We start from the raw sequence: 21,560 nt of genomic DNA on the forward strand, positions 1-21,560 counted from the left end.
ATTTGTCCGAAGCGTGTATTGAAGAAGTTAGAGTAAAACTTGGACGCGTTATCATGTTGCGTAAATGTAAATGATGTTTTTACCAGACTTAAAATACCGCTTTACTTTGTGAAAGCAAGCTATACAACTTATTATTGTCGCTATTGTGGTCCACACTGCCAGAAGTCTCATGTCCCTGCATGCATTCTTGTTGTTGGTATTGTTGTAATCGGATGGTAAATCTGACTTCCACAGAATTGATGCATTACCTAGTCTTAAAATATATTACAATGCATCAGTAAATATGAAAGGGAATGATTAATAATGCACATATATAAATTGGATGCTTTTTTACTAACGCGTAAGTTTGGACACAGAGAAAAGGGAAGACATCCAGGTTATTTGACCACCAATCAGATTATTTCATAACCATAGTTTCATACCTTTCTTTCACACATTGGACATCTGCTGTGAAACACTGTAAACTGGTGTATATATCCAGGCACATGGGGTCTGAAAAAATAAAACTATGATTGATTGTTTCTTTCTCGTCCCATTGAGATCTTTCTTCTCATACTGAAACATCATCAGCTGTAGGTGAAGTACTACAAATTTAGACCCATGTTTAGCGCTTAGGGCCGTAGCAGTCAGGGTTCTATATCTTGCCAACTTGACACGGGACCTCTGATTTCAAGGTCTTATACGAAAGACCCGTGATTCTCACTTCTTAATGCCGAGCGTTTGGCGAAGGAGCCATCACTACCTATGTTAACGTCTAACCCACGACCTGTCGGTTACGAAGCAAACACTGTACCACTGAGGTAACGCGACCGGTAAAGTCTTGAAGCAGAATTTGAGGTTAGATATAGGATAATGACTTCCTCTGTTCGACGAATCTGCATTCACATGGATATACGAATTTGAAATTTTACCTTTAAATAAGTTTTCTTACACTGATAAAGTTGAGTTCCATAATAAGGCCTATCAGGACATCCCGACAGAAAGTGATCACATTTCACACTGTCCATGTATCCGTCGATGGAAAGTTTCAAACAGTGACCTACAAAAATTTTCAAAAAAAGAAACACATCACACCTATCAACAAAGAATAAACTTACGGTTGTGTCATGTTCATTGATTTGTATTTTAGTAACAACTAATGTACACTAAGAAAACGCTGATGATGTGAATACTTTTTCTGCTGATGTCCTACCCCATTATAATTTTGAATGGGTACACTACAGGTTTTGGATGTTTTGAACATAGGTATTAGTAATTTAAAAAATTGAAATACCAGTATGTGATCGAGAAGACATGCACATATACAATTGTATGATTAAGTGATTCATTGAAAATGAATGATGACAGATTTCAAACCAGTGTAAAGTAATGCGATATCTCGGTTCTCCTATTAGTTTGTGGTTATGTATTTCCGGTATATTCAAACTACATTGTAATAGTAATTACTATATTTAGGAATTGAATGATTATGTTTAGACATTTATTGTGATATTAACACGGAACTGTATACGAATAAGATAGAGCGTGTTAGCACGTTATGTTTTTATCTACACGACGTTTCAGGTATTTGTACAGTAGATGTCAAAAAATATTATTCATGTAGCATTCCCAAATTCTATGGTCGTTAAAAACGATCTAATTTACCAATACATCTTGTCCTTGAGTCAATATCCATAAGCTGTCCAATATGTCCAATATGTTTCATACCAATTGTTAGACCGTTCTTTACTCATTCATTTTGACCCCGTTTTCTGTTCAAGATGTAGGGCTTCTGTGTTGTTTTTTTTTTTTTAATTTCGTATGCCTTATAGGAGGTACAAGAATAATCACTGTATGTTACCTTCATCTTTTCATTCAGTGCTTATATTTTCATTTTGTCAATTGAATGCTTAAATATTCTTAAATCTACCTCCTATTCTCCGTACACGTGTGTAGAATTGACAGAACAGCAACAACTGTTTCACCGACTCTCCACCTGTACAATGTTACATGTACATGTATGTCTCCGCTTTATTTTGAGGGTGGCAGAATTAAAGATGTCCTTGGTTTTATTGACTAATACACACACCTCTAAATGTAGCATCAAGGGTGAGCGGATTGTAAAAAAAGGTATGATAAACTAGAGTGCATATTTTTTTTTTTTTTTTTTAAAAATGGTGTAATATTTTCAAAGTTATTAATGTAAAACTTATACGGTACCAATTTTGATGCATCAGATGCGCATTTCGACAAATAATGTCCCTTCAGTGATGCTCAACCAAAATGTTTGAAATCCGAAATAACTATGAAGTTTTAGAGCTAAATATAGCCAAAAACAGCATGTCAAAAAAGTGGAACCAAATTCGTCCAAGGATAAGAGCTATGCATGAGGGAGATAATCCTTAATTTTGAAATGAATTTCTAAATTTTATACCAGCAATCAAATATACATCCGTATTTTCAAGCTAGTAACGAAGTACTTAGCTACTGGGCTGTAGGGATTCTCGGGGACGAACAGTCCACCAGCAGAGGCCTCGACCCAGGGGTCATAATGTAAAACTTATACGGTACCAATTTTGATGCACCAGATGCTCATTTCGACAAATAATGTCTCTTCAGTGATGCTCAACCGAAATCTTTGAAATCCGAAATAACTATGAAGTTTTAGAGCTAAATATAGCCAAAAACAGCGTGCCAAAAAAGTGGAGCCAAATTTGTCCAAGGATAAGAGCTATGCATGAGGGAGATAATCCTTAATTTTGAAAAGAATTTCTAAATTTTATAACAGCAATTAAATATACCTCCCTATTTTCAAGCTAGTAACGAAGTACTTAGTAATATGGTGGTGTAAATATGATATTGTCATATTAATACATAATCTTTGACGTAATATAATTATATTCTTTGATCCGATCGCATACTTTACTACACAAAACACTAACAACATTTTGTCAGCCAACGAAATTCGTAAATTTGAAGCCTTTACTTTATCGTGGATAGTACCCAGATGTATTGCGAAAGACTGAAAAAATGATAGTCTGAATCAATTCACGGGAGCGTATTTGTGTATTGAAAGCTGTAAAATGCTACCTTTTTGACCCGTTCCATTAACATAACAGAGTTCCACCAGGGACGATAGGTCTGTATTAGGCACACACATATATATGTAGGTGTCATTACAGCCAAGCCGGTCTGAGGACAGCCTTACGTCGGATTCGTTCGTAGGACATGTCTGGACTGGATGGGTCATATCCCTTAATAGACCACGTGGATTTACCTGGAAATACAATTTTCGAATTAGTATGTATTCTATTATTACAAAACGTTTCAATTGAAAACAAATGTGCGTTGCACTTTATTGATACGTTTGAAATATTTCCTTGATTATTCTGCAACTATAAGTCAGAAAAGAATAAAACTTACAAAGTCAAAAAGAAGAAATGTAAACCAGTGCATTGTTCAATCATTTATTTTTCCTGAAAAGAAAAGAAAAATAATTGTTACGAAGTAATATTGAAACCTACAAAGACTGTTCACAGAGTGGGATATACAGCTGACAGTGGAAGATGTATGCTGTCTGAGGTGTTTCATTCCGATTGATAAGCTGTTCTTGGGAAACAGATTTTGGCTACGGATTACTCCGTTTACTTGATCAAGACAGGGCTCACGGCGGGTGTGACCGGTCGACATGGCATGCTTATTCCTCCTATGCGCCTGGTCCCATCTCTGGTATGTCCAGGGGTCTGTGTTCGCTCAACTCTATTTTGTGTTCCTTATAGGAGTTATGAGATTGATCACTGTTCGTTATCTTCACCTTCCATATGCCACATTTATTTAAATTTTACTCTTATGTTTTACATGTCACTATTTCACCCATAGAGACTGGAAATTTCTTATTGAACACCAAACCTTTCTTTCAATGTCACAATTCTTGTTTTTTTTAAATATATTTCCAATTTTATTTTGTGTTGCAGCTTTAAACAACACAAGATACAGGTTATTGCTAAAATCCTACACATGCTGATAACAGGCCCGTGCCCATACCTGTCATGAATCTGTGTTTTTGGTTTGAAATGAAAACTCATGATGTTTAGTTCTACTGGGACGTGTTTCACGAAGAGACAATTCCCTTATACCGCTAGTATTAGGAATGCAAATACGGCTTCAGGAATATGTCATAATCTCCCAGACACCACTACAAGTCTTATGAGGCTTGCTAAAATATCAGTGTAAAAATGTATTATATGATCAGTTTGTACGTACTCATCTTTGAATATTACCGATTTCCTAACACTTAAGTTAGATCACAATGTCTGTTTATCCATATATATCTACCATAAACATGGCATCATCCCTGAAATGCATCCTAGATGTTGACTCAGAGTTTTGTATCTGGATCATCAATATCCAATGGGATTAGGCATCGCATGTCAAGTGATCCTCACTTTGTTCGTGACCAGATGCATTGAAATAGTCTTACTTCTCTAAGCTGCATCATTTAACCTCCAACACCCCATACATTCCTCCTTTTTGCAGATAGTTTGGGCTTGCGGCTACAATTGTGGATCCCGCGTTAATTTTTATTTGAATTTTTTTTAAAATACCTGTTTGTATGCATTTGTTATGTAACGATGTGTAACCACGGTGTCATATTCATTTTCGTGTCTTTTAAATTCTAAAGAAACGTGTTTTTTTTTTTTTTTTTTTTACTTTAAGTTGTATACTTTTTAGTCATTAATGCCAGACATTTGCAACTAACACCAGTTGTTTTTCATGAAAATACACTGTTGAAAAAATAAATGAACTGCGGAACTCAATTTAAACTGACTTCTTTGGTCAAAGCAAATTGTTTTCAAAAATGGAAAACGCAAAATATGATTCTTACAAACAATAACTAATAAAAATTTTGATATGATGTAAAACTTATACGGTACCAATTTTGATGCACCAGATGCGCATTTCGACAAATAATGTCTCTTCAGTGATGCTCAACCGAAATCTTTAAAATCCGAAATAACTATGAAGTTTTAGAGCTAAATATAGCCAAAAACAGCGTGCCAAAAAAGTGGAGCCAAATTCCTCCAAGGATAAGAGCTATGCATGAGGGAGATAATCCTTAATTTTGAAATGAATTTCTAAATTTTGTAACAGCAATTATTTCCACAGTTAATACTCGGACCTAAAATCTTCACTCCTATATACTACACGTTAACTAAATGTTTTACATAAAACACTATAGATAAAGTTTAACACCGCCCTGGAATTAGAATCGCTATCAATATTAAAGTTTAGTAGACACCTTCCTGCTCTACATGTCTAATCTCTATATCAATATTAAAGTTTAGTAGACACCTTCCTGCTCTACATGTCTTATCTCTATCAATATTAAAGTTTAGTAGACACCTTCATGTTCTACATGTCTAATCTCTATCAATATTAAAGTTTAGTAGACACCTTCCTGTTCTACATGTCTAATCTCTATCAATATTAAAGTTTAGTAGACACCTTCCTGTTCTACATGTCTAATCTCTATCAATATTAAAGTTTAGTAGACACCTTCCTGTTCTACATGTCTTATCTCTATCAATATTAAAGTTTAGTAGACACCTTCCTGTTCTACATGTCTAATCTCTATCAATATTAAAGATTAGTAGACACCTTCCTGTTCTACATGTCTAATCTCTATCAATATTAAAGTTTAGTAGACACCTTCCTGCTCTACATGTCTAATCTCTATATCAATATTAAAGTTTAGTAGACACCTTCCTGCTCTACATGTCTAATCTCTATATCAATATTAAAGTTTAGTAGACACCTTCCTGCTCTACATGTCTTATCTCTATCAATATTAAAGTTTAGTAGACACCTTCCTGTTCTACATGTCTAATCTCTATATCAATATTAAAGTTTAGTAGATTCCTTCCTGCTCTACATGTCTAATCTCTATATCAATATTAAAGTTTAGTAGATTCCTTCCTGTTCTACATGTCTAATCTCTATATCAGTATTAAAGTTTAGTAGACTCCTTCCTGCTCTACATGTCTAATCTCTATCAATATTAAAGTTTAGTAGTCTCCTTCCTGTTCTACATGTCTAATCTCTATATCAATATTAAAGTTTAGTAGACACCTTCCTGTTCTACATGTCTAATCTCTATATCAATATTAAAGTTTAGTAGACACCTTCCTGCTCTACATGTCTAATCTCTATATCAATATTAAAGTTTTGTAGACACCTTCCTGTTCTACATGTCTAATCTCTATATCAGTATTAAAGTTTAGTAGACTCCTTCCTGCTCTACATGTCTAATCTCTATCAATATTAAAGTTTAGTAGTCTCCTTCCTGTTCTACATGTCTAATCTCTATATCAATATTAAAGTTTAGTAGACACCTTCCTGCTCTACATGTCTAATCTCTATATCAATATTAAAGTTTAGTAGACACCTTCCTGCTCTACATGTCTAATCTCTATATCAATATTAAAGTTTAGTAGACACCTTCCTGCTCTACATGTCTAATCTCTATATCAATATTAAAGTTTAGTAGACACCTTCCTGTTCTACATGTCTAATCTCTATATCAATATTAAAGTTTAGTAGATAGCTTCCTGCTCTACATGTCTAATCTCTATATCAATATTAAAGTTTAGTAGACACCTTCCTGCTCTACATGTCTAATCTCTATATCAATATTAAAGTTTAGTAGACACCTTCCTGCTCTACATGTCTAATCTCTATCAATATTAAAGTTTAATAGACACCTTCCTGTTCTACATGTCTAATCTCTATATCAATATTAAAGTTTAGTAGACAGCTTCCTGCTCTACATGTCTAATCTCTATATCAATATCAAAGTTTAGTAGATTCCTTCCTGTTTTATAAGTCTAATCTCTATATCAGTATTAAAGTTTAGTAGACTCCTTCCTGCTCTACATGTCTAATCTCTATCAATATTAAAGTTTAGTAGTCTCCTTCCTGTTCTACATGTCTAATCTCTATATCAATATTAAAGTTTAGTAGACACCTTCCTGCTCTACATGTCTAATCTCTATATCAATATTAAAGTTTAGTAGACAGCTTCCTGCTCTACATGTCTAATCTCTATATCAATATTAAAGTTTAGTAGACACCTTCCTGCTCTACATGTCTAATCTCTATATCAATATTAAAGTTTAGTAGACACCTTCCTGTTCTACATGTCTAATCTCTATATCAATATTAAAGTTTAGTAGACAGCTTCCTGCTCTACATGTCTAATCTCTATATCAGTATTAAAGTTTAGTAGACTCCTTCCTGCTCTACATGTCTAATCTCTATCAATATTAAAGTTTAGTAGTCTCCTTCCTGTTCTACATGTCTAATCTCTATATCAATATTAAAGTTTAGTAGACACCTTCCTGCTCTACATGTCTAATCTCTATATCAATATTAAAGTTTAGTAGACACCTTCCTGCTCTACATGTCTAATCTCTATATCAATATTAAAGTTTAGTAGACACCTTCCTGCTCTACATGTCTAATCTCTATATCAATATTAAAGTTTAGTAGACACCTTCCTGTTCTACATGTCTAATCTCTATATCAATATTAAAGTTTAGTAGATAGCTTCCTGCTCTACATGTCTAATCTCTATATCAATATTAAAGTTTAGTAGATTCCTTCCTGTTTTATATGTCTAATCTCTATATCAGTATTAAAGTTTAGTAGACTCCTTCCTGCTCTACATGTCTAATCTCTATCAATATTAAAGTTTAGTAGACACCTTCCTGCTCTACATGTCTAATCTCTATATCAATATTAAAGTTTAGTAGACACCTTCCTGCTCTACATGTCTAATCTCTATATCAATATTAAAGTTTAGTAGACACCTTCCTGTTCTACATGTCTAATCTCTATATCAATATTAAAGTTTAGTAGATAGCTTCCTGCTCTACATGTCTAATCTCTATATCAATATTAAAGTTTAGTAGATTCCTTCCTGTTTTATATGTCTAATCTCTATATCAGTATTAAAGTTTAGTAGACTCCTTCCTGCTCTACATGTCTAATCTCTATCAATATTAAAGTTTAGTAGTCTCCTTCCTGTTCTACATGTCTAATCTCTATATCAATATTAAAGTTTAGTAGACAGCTTCCTGCTCTACATGTCTAATCTCTATATCAATATTAAAGTTTAGTAGACACCTTCCTGCTCTACATGTCTAATCTCTATATCAATATTAAAGTTTAGTAGACACCTTCCTGCTCTACATGTCTAATCTCTATATCAATATTAAAGTTTAGTAGACACCTTCCTGCTCTACATGTCTAATCTCTATATCAATATTAAAGTTTAGTAGACACCTTCCTGCTCTACATGTCTAATCTCTATATCAATATTAAAGTTTAGTAGACACCTTCCTGCTCTACATGTCTAATCTCTATATCAATATTAAAGTTTAGTAGATAGCTTCCTGCTCTACATGTCTAATCTCTATATCAATATTAAAGTTTAGTAGATAGCTTCCTGCTCTACATGTCTAATCTCTATATCAATATTAAAGTTTAGTAGACACCTTCCTGCTCTACATGTCTAATCTCTATCAATATTAAAGTTTAATAGACACCTTCCTGTTCTACATGTCTAATCTCTATATCAATATTAAAGTTTAGTAGACAGCTTCCTGCTCTACATGTCTAATCTCTATATCAATATTAAAGTTTAGTAGATTCCTTCCTGTTTTATAAGTCTAATCTCTATATCAGTATTAAAGTTTAGTAGACTCCTTCCTGCTCTACATGTCTAATCTCTATCAATATTAAAGTTTAGTAGTCTTCTTCCTGTTCTACATGTCTAATCTCTATATCAATATTAAAGTTTAGTAGACACCTTCCTGCTCTACATGTCTAATCTCTATATCAATATTAAAGTTTAGTAGACAGCTTCCTGCTCTACATGTCTAATCTCTATATCAATATTAAAGTTTAGTAGACACCTTCCTGCTCTACATGTCTAATCTCTATATCAATATTAAAGTTTAGTAGACACTTTCCTGTTCTACATGTCTAATCTCTATATCAATATTAAAGTTTAGTAGACAGCTTCCTGCTCTACATGTCTAATCTCTATATCAGTATTAAAGTTTAGTAGACTCCTTCCTGCTCTACATGTCTAATCTCTATCAATATTAAAGTTTAGTAGTCTCCTTCCTGTTCTACATGTCTAATCTCTATATCAATATTAAAGTTTAGTAGACACCTTCCTGCTCTACATGTCTAATCTCTATATCAATATTAAAGTTTAGTAGACACCTTCCTGCTCTACATGTCTAATCTCTATATCAATATTAAAGTTTAGTAGACACCTTCCTGCTCTACATGTCTAATCTCTATCAATATTAAAGTTTAATAGACACCTTCCTGTTCTACATGTCTAATCTCTATATCAATATTAAAGTTTAGTAGACAGCTTCCTGCTCTACATGTCTAATCTCTATATCAATATTAAAGTTTAGTAGATTCCTTCCTGTTTTATATGTCTAATCTCTATATCAGTATTAAAGTTTAGTAGACTCCTTCCTGCTCTACATGTCTAATCTCTATATCAATATTAAAGTTTAGTAGATTCCTTCCTGTTTTATATGTCTAATCTCTATATCAGTATTAAAGTTTAGTAGACACCTTCCTGCTCTACATGTCTTATCTCTATCAATATTAAAGATTAGTAGACACCTTCCTGTTCTACATGTCTAATCTCTATCAATATTAAAGTTTAGTAGACACCTTCCTGCTCTACATGTCTAATCTCTATATCAATATTAAAGTTTAGTAGACACCTTCCTGCTCTACATGTCTAATCTCTATATCAATATTAAAGTTTAGTAGACACCTTCCTGCTCTACATGTCTTATCTCTATCAATATTAAAGTTTAGTAGACACCTTCCTGTTCTACATGTCTAATCTCTATATCAATATTAAAGTTTAGTAGATTCCTTCCTGCTCTACATGTCTAATCTCTATATCAATATTAAAGTTTAGTAGATTCCTTCCTGTTCTACATGTCTAATCTCTATATCAGTATTAAAGTTTAGTAGACTCCTTCCTGCTCTACATGTCTAATCTCTATCAATATTAAAGTTTAGTAGTCTCCTTCCTGTTCTACATGTCTAATCTCTATATCAATATTAAAGTTTAGTAGACACCTTCCTGCTCTACATGTCTAATCTCTATATCAATATTAAAGTTTAGTAGACACCTTCCTGCTCTACATGTCTAATCTCTATATCAATATTAAAGTTTTGTAGACACCTTCCTGTTCTACATGTCTAATCTCTATATCATTATTAAAGTTTAGTAGACTCCTTCCTGCTCTACATGTCTAATCTCTATCAATATTAAAGTTTAGTAGTCTCCTTCCTGTTCTACATGTCTAATCTCTATATCAATATTAAAGTTTAGTAGACACCTTCCTGCTCTACATGTCTAATCTCTATATCAATATTAAAGTTTAGTAGACACCTTCCTGCTCTACATGTCTAATCTCTATATCAATATTAAAGTTTAGTAGACACCTTCCTGCTCTACATGTCTAATCTCTATATCAATATTAAAGTTTAGTAGACACCTTCCTGTTCTACATGTCTAATCTCTATATCAATATTAAAGTTTAGTAGATAGCTTCCTGCTCTACATGTCTAATCTCTATATCAATATTAAAGTTTAGTAGACACCTTCCTGCTCTACATGTCTAATCTCTATATCAATATTAAAGTTTAGTAGACACCTTCCTGCTCTACATGTCTAATCTCTATCAATATTAAAGTTTAATAGACACCGTCCTGTTCTACATGTCTAATCTCTATATCAATATTAAAGTTTAGTAGACAGCTTCCTGCTCTACATGTCTAATCTCTATATCAATATCAAAGTTTAGTAGATTCCTTCCTGTTTTATAAGTCTAATCTCTATATCAGTATTAAAGTTTAGTAGACTCCTTCCTGCTCTACATGTCTAATCTCTATCAATATTAAAGTTTAGTAGTCTCCTTCCTGTTCTACATGTCTAATCTCTATATCAATATTAAAGTTTAGTAGACACCTTCCTGCTCTACATGTCTAATCTCTATATCAATATTAAAGTTTAGTAGACAGCTTCCTGCTCTACATGTCTAATCTCTATATCAATATTAAAGTTTAGTAGACACCTTCCTGCTCTACATGTCTAATCTCTATATCAATATTAAAGTTTAGTAGACACCTTCCTGTTCTACATGTCTAATCTCTATATCAATATTAAAGTTTAGTAGACAGCTTCCTGCTCTACATGTCTAATCTCTATATCAGTATTAAAGTTTAGTAGACTCCTTCCTGCTCTACATGTCTAATCTCTATCAATATTAAAGTTTAGTAGTCTCCTTCCTGTTCTACATGTCTAATCTCTATATCAATATTAAAGTTTAGTAGACACCTTCCTGCTCTACATGTCTAATCTCTATATCAATATTAAAGTTTAGTAGACACCTTCCTGCTCTACATGTCTAATCTCTATATCAATATTAAAGTTTAGTAGACACCTTCCTGCTCTACATGTCTAATCTCTATATCAATATTAAAGTTTAGTAGACACCTTCCTGTTCTACATGTCTAATCTCTATATCAATATTAAAGTTTAGTAGATAGCTTCCTGCTCTACATGTCTAATCTCTATATCAATATTAAAGTTTAGTAGATTCCTTCCTGTTTTATATGTCTAATCTCTATATCAGTATTAAAGTTTAGTAGACTCCTTCCTGCTCTACATGTCTAATCTCTATCAATATTAAAGTTTAGTAGACACCTTCCTGCTCTACATGTCTAATCTCTATATCAATATTAAAGTTTAGTAGACACCTTCCTGCTCTACATGTCTAATCTCTATATCAATATTAAAGTTTAGTAGACACCTTCCTGTTCTACATGTCTAATCTCTATATCAATATTAAAGTTTAGTAGATAGCTTCCTGCTCTACATGTCTAATCTCTATATCAATATTAAAGTTTAGTAGATTCCTTCCTGTTTTATATGTCTAATCTCTATATCAGTATTAAAGTTTAGTAGACTCCTTCCTGCTCTACATGTCTAATCTCTATCAATATTAAAGTTTAGTAGTCTCCTTCCTGTTCTACATGTCTAATCTCTATATCAATATTAAAGTTTAGTAGACAGCTTCCTGCTCTACATGTCTAATCTCTATATCAATATTAAAGTTTAGTAGACACCTTCCTGCTCTACATGTCTAATCTCTATATCAATATTAAAGTTTAGTAGACACCTTCCTGCTCTACATGTCTAATCTCTATATCAATATTAAAGTTGAGTAGACACCTTCCTGCTCTACATGTCTAATCTCTATATCAATATTAAAGTTTAGTAGACACCTTCCTGCTCTACATGTCTAATCTCTATATCAATATTAAAGTTTAGTAGACACCTTCCTGTTCTACATGTCTAATCTCTATATCAATATTAAAGTTTAGTAGATAGCTTCCTGCTCTACATGTCTAATCTCTATATCAATATTAAAGTTTAGTAGACACCTTCCTGCTCTACATGTCTAATCTCTATATCAATATTAAAGTTTAGTAGACACCTTCCTGCTCTACATGTCTAATCTCTATCAATATTAAAGTTTAATAGACACCTTCCTGTTCTACATGTCTAATCTCTATATCAATATTAAAGTTTAGTAGACAGCTTCCTGCTCTACATGTCTAATCTCTATATCAATATTAAAGTTTAGTAGATTCCTTCCTGTTTTATAAGTCTAATCTCTATATCAGTATTAAAGTTTAGTAGACTCCTTCCTGCTCTACATGTCTAATCTCTATCAATATTAAAGTTTAGTAGTCTCCTTCCTGTTCTACATGTCTAATCTCTATATCAATATTAAAGTTTAGTAGACACCTTCCTGCTCTACATGTCTAATCTCTATATCAATATTAAAGTTTAGTAGACAGCTTCCTGCTCTACATGTCTAATCTCTATATCAATATTAAAGTTTAGTAGACACCTTCCTGCTCTACATGTCTAATCTCTATATCAATATTAAAGTTTAGTAGACACTTTCCTGTTCTACATGTCTAATCTCTATATCAATATTAAAGTTTAGTAGACAGCTTCCTGCTCTACATGTCTAATCTCTATATCAGTATTAAAGTTTAGTAGACTCCTTCCTGCTCTACATGTCTAATCTCTATCAATATTAAAGTTTAGTAGTCTCCTTCCTGTTCTACATGTCTAATCTCTATATCAATATTAAAGTTTAGTAGACACCTTCCTGCTCTACATGTCTAATCTCTATATCAATATTAAAGTTTAGTAGACACCTTCCTGCTCTACATGTCTAATCTCTATATCAATATTAAAGTTTAGTAGACAGCTTCCTGCTCTACATGTCTAATCTCTATATCAATATTAAAGTTTAGTAGACACCTTCCTGTTCTACATGTCTAATCTCTATATCAATATTAAAGTTTAGTAGATAGCTTCCTGCTCTACATGTCTAATCTCTATATCAATATTAAAGTTTAGTAGACACCTTCCTGCTCTACATGTCTAATCTCTATATCAATATTAAAGTTTAGTAGACACCTTCCTGCTCTACATGTCTAATCTCTATCAATATTAAAGTTTAATAGACACCTTCCTGTTCTACATGTCTAATCTCTATATCAATATTAAAGTTTAGTAGACAGCTTCCTGCTCTACATGTCTAATCTCTATATCAATATTAAAGTTTAGTAGATTCCTTCCTGTTTTATATGTCTAATCTCTATATCAGTATTAAAGTTTAGTAGACTCCTTCCTGCTCTACATGTCTAATCTCTATCAATATTAAAGTTTAGTAGTCTCCTTCCTGTTCTACATGTCTAATCTCTATATCAATATTAAAGTTTAGTAGACACCTTCCTGCTCTACATGTCTAATCTCTATATCAATATTAAAGTTTAGTAGACAGCTTCCTGCTCTACATGTCTAATCTCTATATCAATATTAAAGTTTAGTAGACAGCTTCCTGCTCTACATGTCTAATCTCTATATCAATATTAAAGTTTAGTAGACACCTTCCTGCTCTACATGTCTAATCTCTATATCAATATTAAAGTTTAGTAGACACCTTCCTGTTCTACATGTCTAATCTCTATATCAATATTAAAGTTTAGTAGATAGCTTCCTGCTCTACATGTCTAATCTCTATATCAATATTAAAGTTTAGTAGACACCTTCCTGCTCTACATGTCTAATCTCTATATCAATATTAAAGTTTAGTAGACACCTTCCTGCTCTACATGTCTAATCTCTATCAATATTAAAGTTTAGTAGACACCTTCCTGTTCTACATGTCTAATCTCTACATCAATATTAAAGTTTAGTAGATTCCTTCCTGCTCTACATGTCTAATCTCTATATCAATATTAAAGTTTAGTAGATTCCTTCCTGTTTTACATGTCTAATCTCTATATCAGTATTAAAGTTTAGTAGACTCCTTCCTGCTCTACATGTCTAATCTCTATCAATATTAAAGTTTAGTAGACAGCTTCCTGCTCTACATGTCTAATCTCTATATCAATATTAAAGTTTAATAGACACCTTCCTGCTCTACATGTCTAATCTCTATATCAATATTAAAGTTTAGTAGACACCTTCCTGTTCTACATGTCTAATCTCTATATCAATATTAAAGTTTAGTAGACACCTTCCTGCTCTACATGTCTAATCTCTATATCAATATTAAAGTTGAGTAGACACCTTCCTGCTCTACATGTCTAATCTCTATATCAATATTAAAGTTTAGTAGACACCTTCCTGCTCTACATGTCTAATCTCTATATCAATATTAAAGTTGAGTAGACACCTTCCTGCTCTACATGTCTAATCTCTATATCGATATTAAAGTTTAGTAGACACCTTCCTGCTTTACATGTCTAATCTCTATATCAATATTAAAGTTTAGTAGACACCTTCCTGCTCTACATGTCTATGCTTTTAGTTTTTATTATAGATGTTGTAGAGATGATTCTCGAAACTTGGTCAATTTTTGGTAGATTGTGCCCCACCCCCAATCCCGGGGGTGCAGCAGTTTTGCAATTTACAATTTATGTCCAACTGTTCCACAAATATTTCCAACCAAATTTGAAAAGAATTAGAGTGATAGTTATCAGAAGTAACAAAAGTTAACGCACTACGCACAATGACGGATGCTGACCAATTGCAATAAGCCATTCGAGTGACTCAGGTGACCTAAAAATCTACTTTAAATAAGGTTTAAAGGATGTTACATAATTTGTACATCGTAGATCTTCATCTTTTGATAAGAATTTTTTGAAGGATTATTCTTGTAGGATGTCTCTATGTAAAAATTCAAATTGCTATTTTGACCACATTGTGAAAGAAATAGAATCTGCGCTATAACAAAAGATTGATGTTTGCATATTCATTACATGGCTCTTGTCAAGTAGAATTTTGTGGGTATCAGATCGGAAATTGTCCAACCATTAACTGCAGTTGCATTCCAGGTGTACATTTGGGCTTATTATATAGCCATGGACTGCATGCGGATTGGAAACCTTGTTTGCAGGTCCAATTAATGTCCAGGGGTCCGTGTTTGCCCAACTATCTATTTTGTATTGCTTGTAGGAGTTATGAGATTGATCACTGTTCGTTATTTTCGCCTTTCATAGGTATAAGAACGGAATTGTCCAATTAAAACTAGTTACAGTTCCATATATTTAGAATAATTCTGACTACTATCATATGTACACTCGGGCATATTAATACATCCATGGAATGCACGCGAATTTGAAGTATAAGTTTTTTTTTACTGCCGGCAGAGGAGACAAATAGCATCGGATATTTCCGCCAGGTAACAAACTGTTCTTTGTTTTGTTTTATATACATGTAGTAACTCGCTTCCTGAAGTATGCCGCCGTGAAGCGTTGCAATTCAAAACGGAAATTTATTTCACATTCTACGCTAATATTCAATTCTGTCGGAATAATATCCAGCTGTTATAATAGATTTACTATGTTATCAAGATTCACATGCGCATTGCAACGGCCGCGCATCCAAGAGGAAATTATTATATCATTACAATTTATGAAAATATCAAAGGCAAAAACATTGGAAATATAGATATCAATGCATGAATAGTAAAATGATTACCAGTGTGAATAACTTCGCTGTAGAAAGTATTCCCATGTAAAACTTTAAATCCCCACTGGTGCCCCGCCCTGGCTCTTGCTCCCGTTGTAGTGACTATTATATACATGGGATAAGAGCTTCTTTACAATTGACCACAGTGCGTAAAATAACTAACGTTCAGTATTCATCAATCTTTCAGTTCTGTTAGAAGCACATGATTATATTGTAATACATGCAGCCTGCTTTTGATAACCTCGCACTCACATTCTCGTGCCGATTCCCGTCAATGTTTGTTCTATTGATTCTGAGAGAAGATAAGGAACGGCGTGTGCCAAACAAATTCGTCATCGAGGCAGAATCCTAACGGCAAATTCCAAAAATTTGAAATTGCATCACATTCCGAGAAAAATCATTTCTTAACCTTGAGCTCTCGGCCAAACGGTATTATAATGTGTTCAATGAACTGGCAATATAATAGTTAGACAATTTTGATAGCACTATATTTTACGGAACTGCAGATCCAGTCCATACTCACCAACGTAATTAACAAATATCTCACATCGATTCTCCTTATGACATAATGCATAATATATCACCAACAAGCATGTGCGTTTACCACACAGTGCAGTGCGCAAATGTTTAAACGCTCAACTTATTTAATCAATCGTAAGTCATGTCCAAGATATTTTCATATAGTGTATTTTCGTGCAATCCATGGATATTTGAAATCTCTCAGTAGGTATCAGACACATGCTACATAATACATATTGTATACATGCATTACTTATGCAGATTCATTAGATGTTTTACATCGAGCCAGTTATATCATTTAATTTCAAAAAGAAATAGAAAGCACTTACTGTCTGCTCTGACTGCTCTCCGTCCAATATTTCTGATTATATCGATCGGTGTGCAACCCGAGAGACAAACCATCCAGCCTTATTCATAGTTTTCTCATCTATCATCACAACAACATAGGTAGCCAGTACCAGGAATGTTTAGTGTGCCTTACATAAAACGGCACATCCCTCTAGATCACTGCAGGTTTTCGTAATACTCACTACATGTGCAGTGAGTTTTGAAGGGAAAATAACATATCTTTTCGATACTCGAGTGACTGATATCGACTCATTCGTAGTATGCATGACGTTTCATCGATTTTTAATTTTAGTGATCACATACAATTGTATGCACGGTGCAAGACTCGGAACATGCACCTGATTCTTCACTGCGGAAATGGCTGGAACGAGATTTCCACCATGTTATATCAAAGTTGAATGTTTATTTTTGATAAAACTGTTAGCATTCAATATCGCGAGATGATCCAAGATGATCTACTGAACGTATACCCGTCCAATACTGTATGGAATCAAAGAGTAAAACGTTTTCAAAAATTCAAAGACAAAATGATTTAAAATCACTGTACGAGTACATATCTTAAGCATTTCGCTATATTTTTACAAATGCATTTATGCAGTTAATATTGTTTCAAAGAATTAATGCATTCATTTGTTTACTATATGCTGAGATTCTGGTTCAATAAATTTACAGATTCCTGGGCGTGTTATGGAGTATGTTATGTCTTGACCTTCGACCCCTCTATTCAGCAATTAACTCGTCCATGTAGATCCTAGTGTGCGACGCTCGTTTACTTTAAAAGAAAAAATATCTTACGGCGTGATCGTATTTGAGGGCGAAGCAAAAAGTATTGGCATCTATAGAATCTATATCCATGAGAGAGAGAGAGAGAGAGAGAGAGAGAGAGAGAGAGAGAGAGAGGCTTCGCCCTCTATCACATGAATATATCTTTTCCTATCATTTTGTAAAACGTACATATATTTAAGTAATGCTCATACTTGAACGAAGCTCTCTGTTTGATTTTAGATTTGAATTTTGGATTATATTATTTGGAGATCGTTTTCTGGGACGTGCATTATTTCAAGCAAAGCGAGGATGTGAAGAGGCAAACACTAAAATCCTATGCAATATATTTACGTGCACTGTGGGGACAAATGGGATCAAAGTACAGAATCTGCTCCTCGGAGTTCAACTTTTCAAACATTCAAAGAAAAAAGAATTACTGTATTTGTCAATTCATGTAATTCCGATTTTTTAAAAATATTTATTTGCTTCACTAATTCGCGCTGTTAACATTGGGGCAATGAATTTATGTATTCAACATTGTTTTTACTGAAGATACTCTGGTTTATGAATTTACATATTCATTGATTATACGCAGATACTCAGGTGTGGTATAGCGTATATCAACATTCAACTCCTCTAATCAGCAATGAACTCGCCCATATAGTGATTAGCATGCGATGCTCATTTTCCTATCACTTTGTAAAACGAACATATCTGTTGATATAGTGGTGCTCATAATTTGAAATATACTCCCCTTGTTTTAAATTTTAGCTTTTGAATATCGGATTACATTGTTTGGAGAACGTTTTCTAGGACACACAATCTTGGATGTGAAGAGGTCAACACTAAAGTAAACTGATTTAAGTTCAATTCCCAAAAATGGTAAACGAATAAACAAATTCAAGATTGAAAGATATCATGTTATTCCGATTCTTTTTTCAATTACCTGAAGTTACAAGAAAGATACAAACGGAAGGGTTTTGAGAACTTAAAGCTAGAATATCTTTAAATAGTAGCTTCCAAATTTTCTGAAATGTTAAATTGATTTGAGTTAAAAAAATTGATTGCATAGGATGAGGAACAAATTTGAAAACCTTAAGGTTCTTCTCCTTGAGTACTTACATCGTTATCATTGTCGTGATGTGTATATTGTTAGTAAAAAAAAGTTAATGTTCACGTTCTCTAAATAAATATCAATATTTTGAACAAACGCTCGTACAAAAAGTATTAGAAACCTTATTGATATGAAATGAATATTAATATACATGTGTAAATGGGAATTTTTCAAATTCTAATTTCAGTAATTTACACGTTCCCAGAGTATCAGTAAAATAAACAGAGCTAAAGTCCGAACGCTGAACTATAGTGCTATTTTTTGAATACTGCTGATATTTCGTAGATCTATATTTTGTGATAAGGCTATGTATTAGTTAATGCTGATTTGATATTTCTAAATTAATTTCTGGATGTCCATGCCATGACCACGTGTCTGCGTCTCCCAATCTCATACCCACGCACTGTTGTCCACGACGGGCGTCTCTTGATCCTATGTGCATCGTGGAGCAAAGAGGACAATTAACTTTCGGTTGTAATTGTATATGTTTATTTCCTACCTAGTATTCACGAAGATTGTCAAACAATTGTGTTGAAATCATTTGGATATAGATACGAAATGGATATGATCATTTAGTAAAAGATGTTGTGATCTGAAGCGCATTAAGTCAATGCGTTTTAATTTAATACTGAGCTCATTGTTGATTATTGGACTTACAATTCTACACTTGTGGTTTTAAACTATAATGAACACTTTCAATTTTCCCCGATAATTCACACACTTTGCAATGTATAGAAGGAAAAATGGTGTGATATCACTTTATTTCAAGCAAAAATTCAGGAAGATATCAATTACGGTTTTGAAGGTATCTAAAAAAAAAACATGTCAAATTTGTCCAGAGTGTGACACTTTTAGTGTGATAAACTTTTACATGCATCTTTTTAATTTAAAGTAAAAAGATTTGAAAAGTCTAATATAGTAGAGGTATTTGTTGTTTTCTATTTCTGTACTATTTCTCCTACATGATGAATTATGCACATGTTTTAAAACATGGTACCAGCAAAAATAATCAAGCAGCAAAATTACATATATTTTAATGTGATGCTACATATCTGAAATTTGGTGGTTTAAATTGAAAAAAAAAACAAGTTTTTAAATGTTGTACAAATATATTAGTAATACAATTAATGTTTTAGTGAAGTAAAAGAAAATAAGAAATTTAAATACTGCTTACATGTACCTTAGTGAAGGTACTCAAAAAGGTCAGGAGTGTGACAAATGGCTTTAAACATTTAGCATTTATTTTTAATCCTAAATAATCAACTTATTTGTCTATTTCACAACAGTTCCAGACCCAGAGGAAGAAGGACTTGTGAAATAGCTATGATGTATCAAATATTATAGCTACTGAAATCAAAATTATAAATGTCAGGAGTGTAACACTTATAGGGCAATTCCATCATGTTCATTAAAATAATTTGTCAGTCTGTAAAATCAGACAATGTGTTTTATTTGAACACAAATACAATGTTTGTAACTTTTCTTAGAGCAATACAAACTGTATGGAATTTTCCCCACTATTCCATTATGCACCGAATAAGTTGGAGACTATATATCAGTCTCTATCAAGTTAATTCATTATTAAATATATTGTATATAAGTATATAAATGTTTGCTGAGTTTTTATTGTCTGACATTACGATTGTTCATTGTCTTGAAAGTGTCAGGAGTGTGACAGATGGATGTACAAGACATAAGGGAACATACTATAGCATCTTTTACTCAAAAAGGAGCAGTTGTAGCATTGAAAATCTTGAGAGTTCCCTTATTTTATTCTGATTTAAATGCTTTACATAGTTTCATGAGGACGTCCGTGACCGAGTGGTTAGAGCATCGCGCTCAAAATCACTCCACCTCTCACCTCTGGTCGGCGCGGGTTCGAATCCCGCTCATGCCGGTAAGTGAGAAAGTTTCCCAGTTTACTTTCGGAAGGTCGGAAATTTGCCGGAGGCATAACATGCGTTATCATCGCTACGCGAATGACATTCAGGTATACCTGATTATAAATCCGAGCGACAGCTGATTTATAATCAGGTATATCCGAGTGTTGCAGACAGACTTCAACAGTGTCTTTTTGATATTGACAACTGGATGCAAAACAACATACTCAGGCTAAATCAGGGAAAGACAAAACTTATTATCATTACTCCAAAACTTAAAGCTAGTAAATTCTCGGGAGATCAACTGGCCTTCGGTGGATCTGTCATCACTAGTCAGTGCTTCATGTGGCAAATATCTTGGGGGTGTTTTTCGACAGCACACGTAGCATGGGGTGTCAAATAAGTGCATTGACTAAATCATGTTATTTCCAACTTCATAATATTGGTAGAGTTAGATCTCTTATAACGGAGGATATGTACAGGACACTTGTTAGATCACTGATTACATCCCGTCTTGATTATGGAAATGCACTTCTTTATGATGTTACTTCAGCATCCTTGCAGAACTTACAGAACGTTCAAAACACTGCTGCCAGGCTTGTGACACGTCCACGGAAACATGAGCATATTACACCAATTCTCATATCGCTTTACTGGTTACCTGTGACATTTCTAACGAAATATAAAATCATGTTGTATACTTTCAAGGTTCTGCATGGAGTAGCTCCAGCATACATCCAGGAACTAGTTGAAGTCTACCATCCTCAGCGAACACTTCGTTCTG

The 21,560-nt window shown here is 33.3% G+C and overlaps 1 protein-coding gene across 4 annotated transcripts in view; it reads right to left on the reverse strand.

Moving 5' to 3' along the window:
• Positions 1-17,279, reverse strand: part of LOC125654025 (putative ankyrin repeat protein RF_0381) — a 19,739-nt gene extending 2,460 nt beyond the window's left edge. The window contains exons 1-6 of one of the 4 annotated variants that reach the window (XM_048883767.2): positions 16,999-17,279; positions 3,403-3,455; positions 3,070-3,256; positions 932-1,039; positions 423-492; positions 84-253 (exon numbers count right to left, since the gene is read on the reverse strand). In XM_048883767.2, the coding sequence (XP_048739724.1) occupies positions 84-253; positions 423-492; positions 932-1,039; positions 3,070-3,256; positions 3,403-3,435 (568 nt within the window). In that variant the 5' untranslated portion in view covers positions 3,436-3,455; positions 16,999-17,279. Of the gene's footprint in view, positions 1-83; positions 254-422; positions 493-931; positions 1,040-3,069; positions 3,257-3,402; positions 3,456-16,159; positions 16,723-16,998 lie in introns of those variants that run through there. The other 3 variants (XM_048883769.2, XM_048883768.2, XM_056143372.1) reach the window with 3 other exon arrangements.
• Positions 17,280-21,560: the final 4,281 nt, after the last annotated feature.

This window comes from Ostrea edulis, chromosome 7, assembly GCF_947568905.1.
Source record: "Ostrea edulis chromosome 7, xbOstEdul1.1, whole genome shotgun sequence".
Lineage (NCBI taxonomy): Eukaryota > Metazoa > Mollusca > Bivalvia > Ostreida > Ostreidae > Ostrea > Ostrea edulis.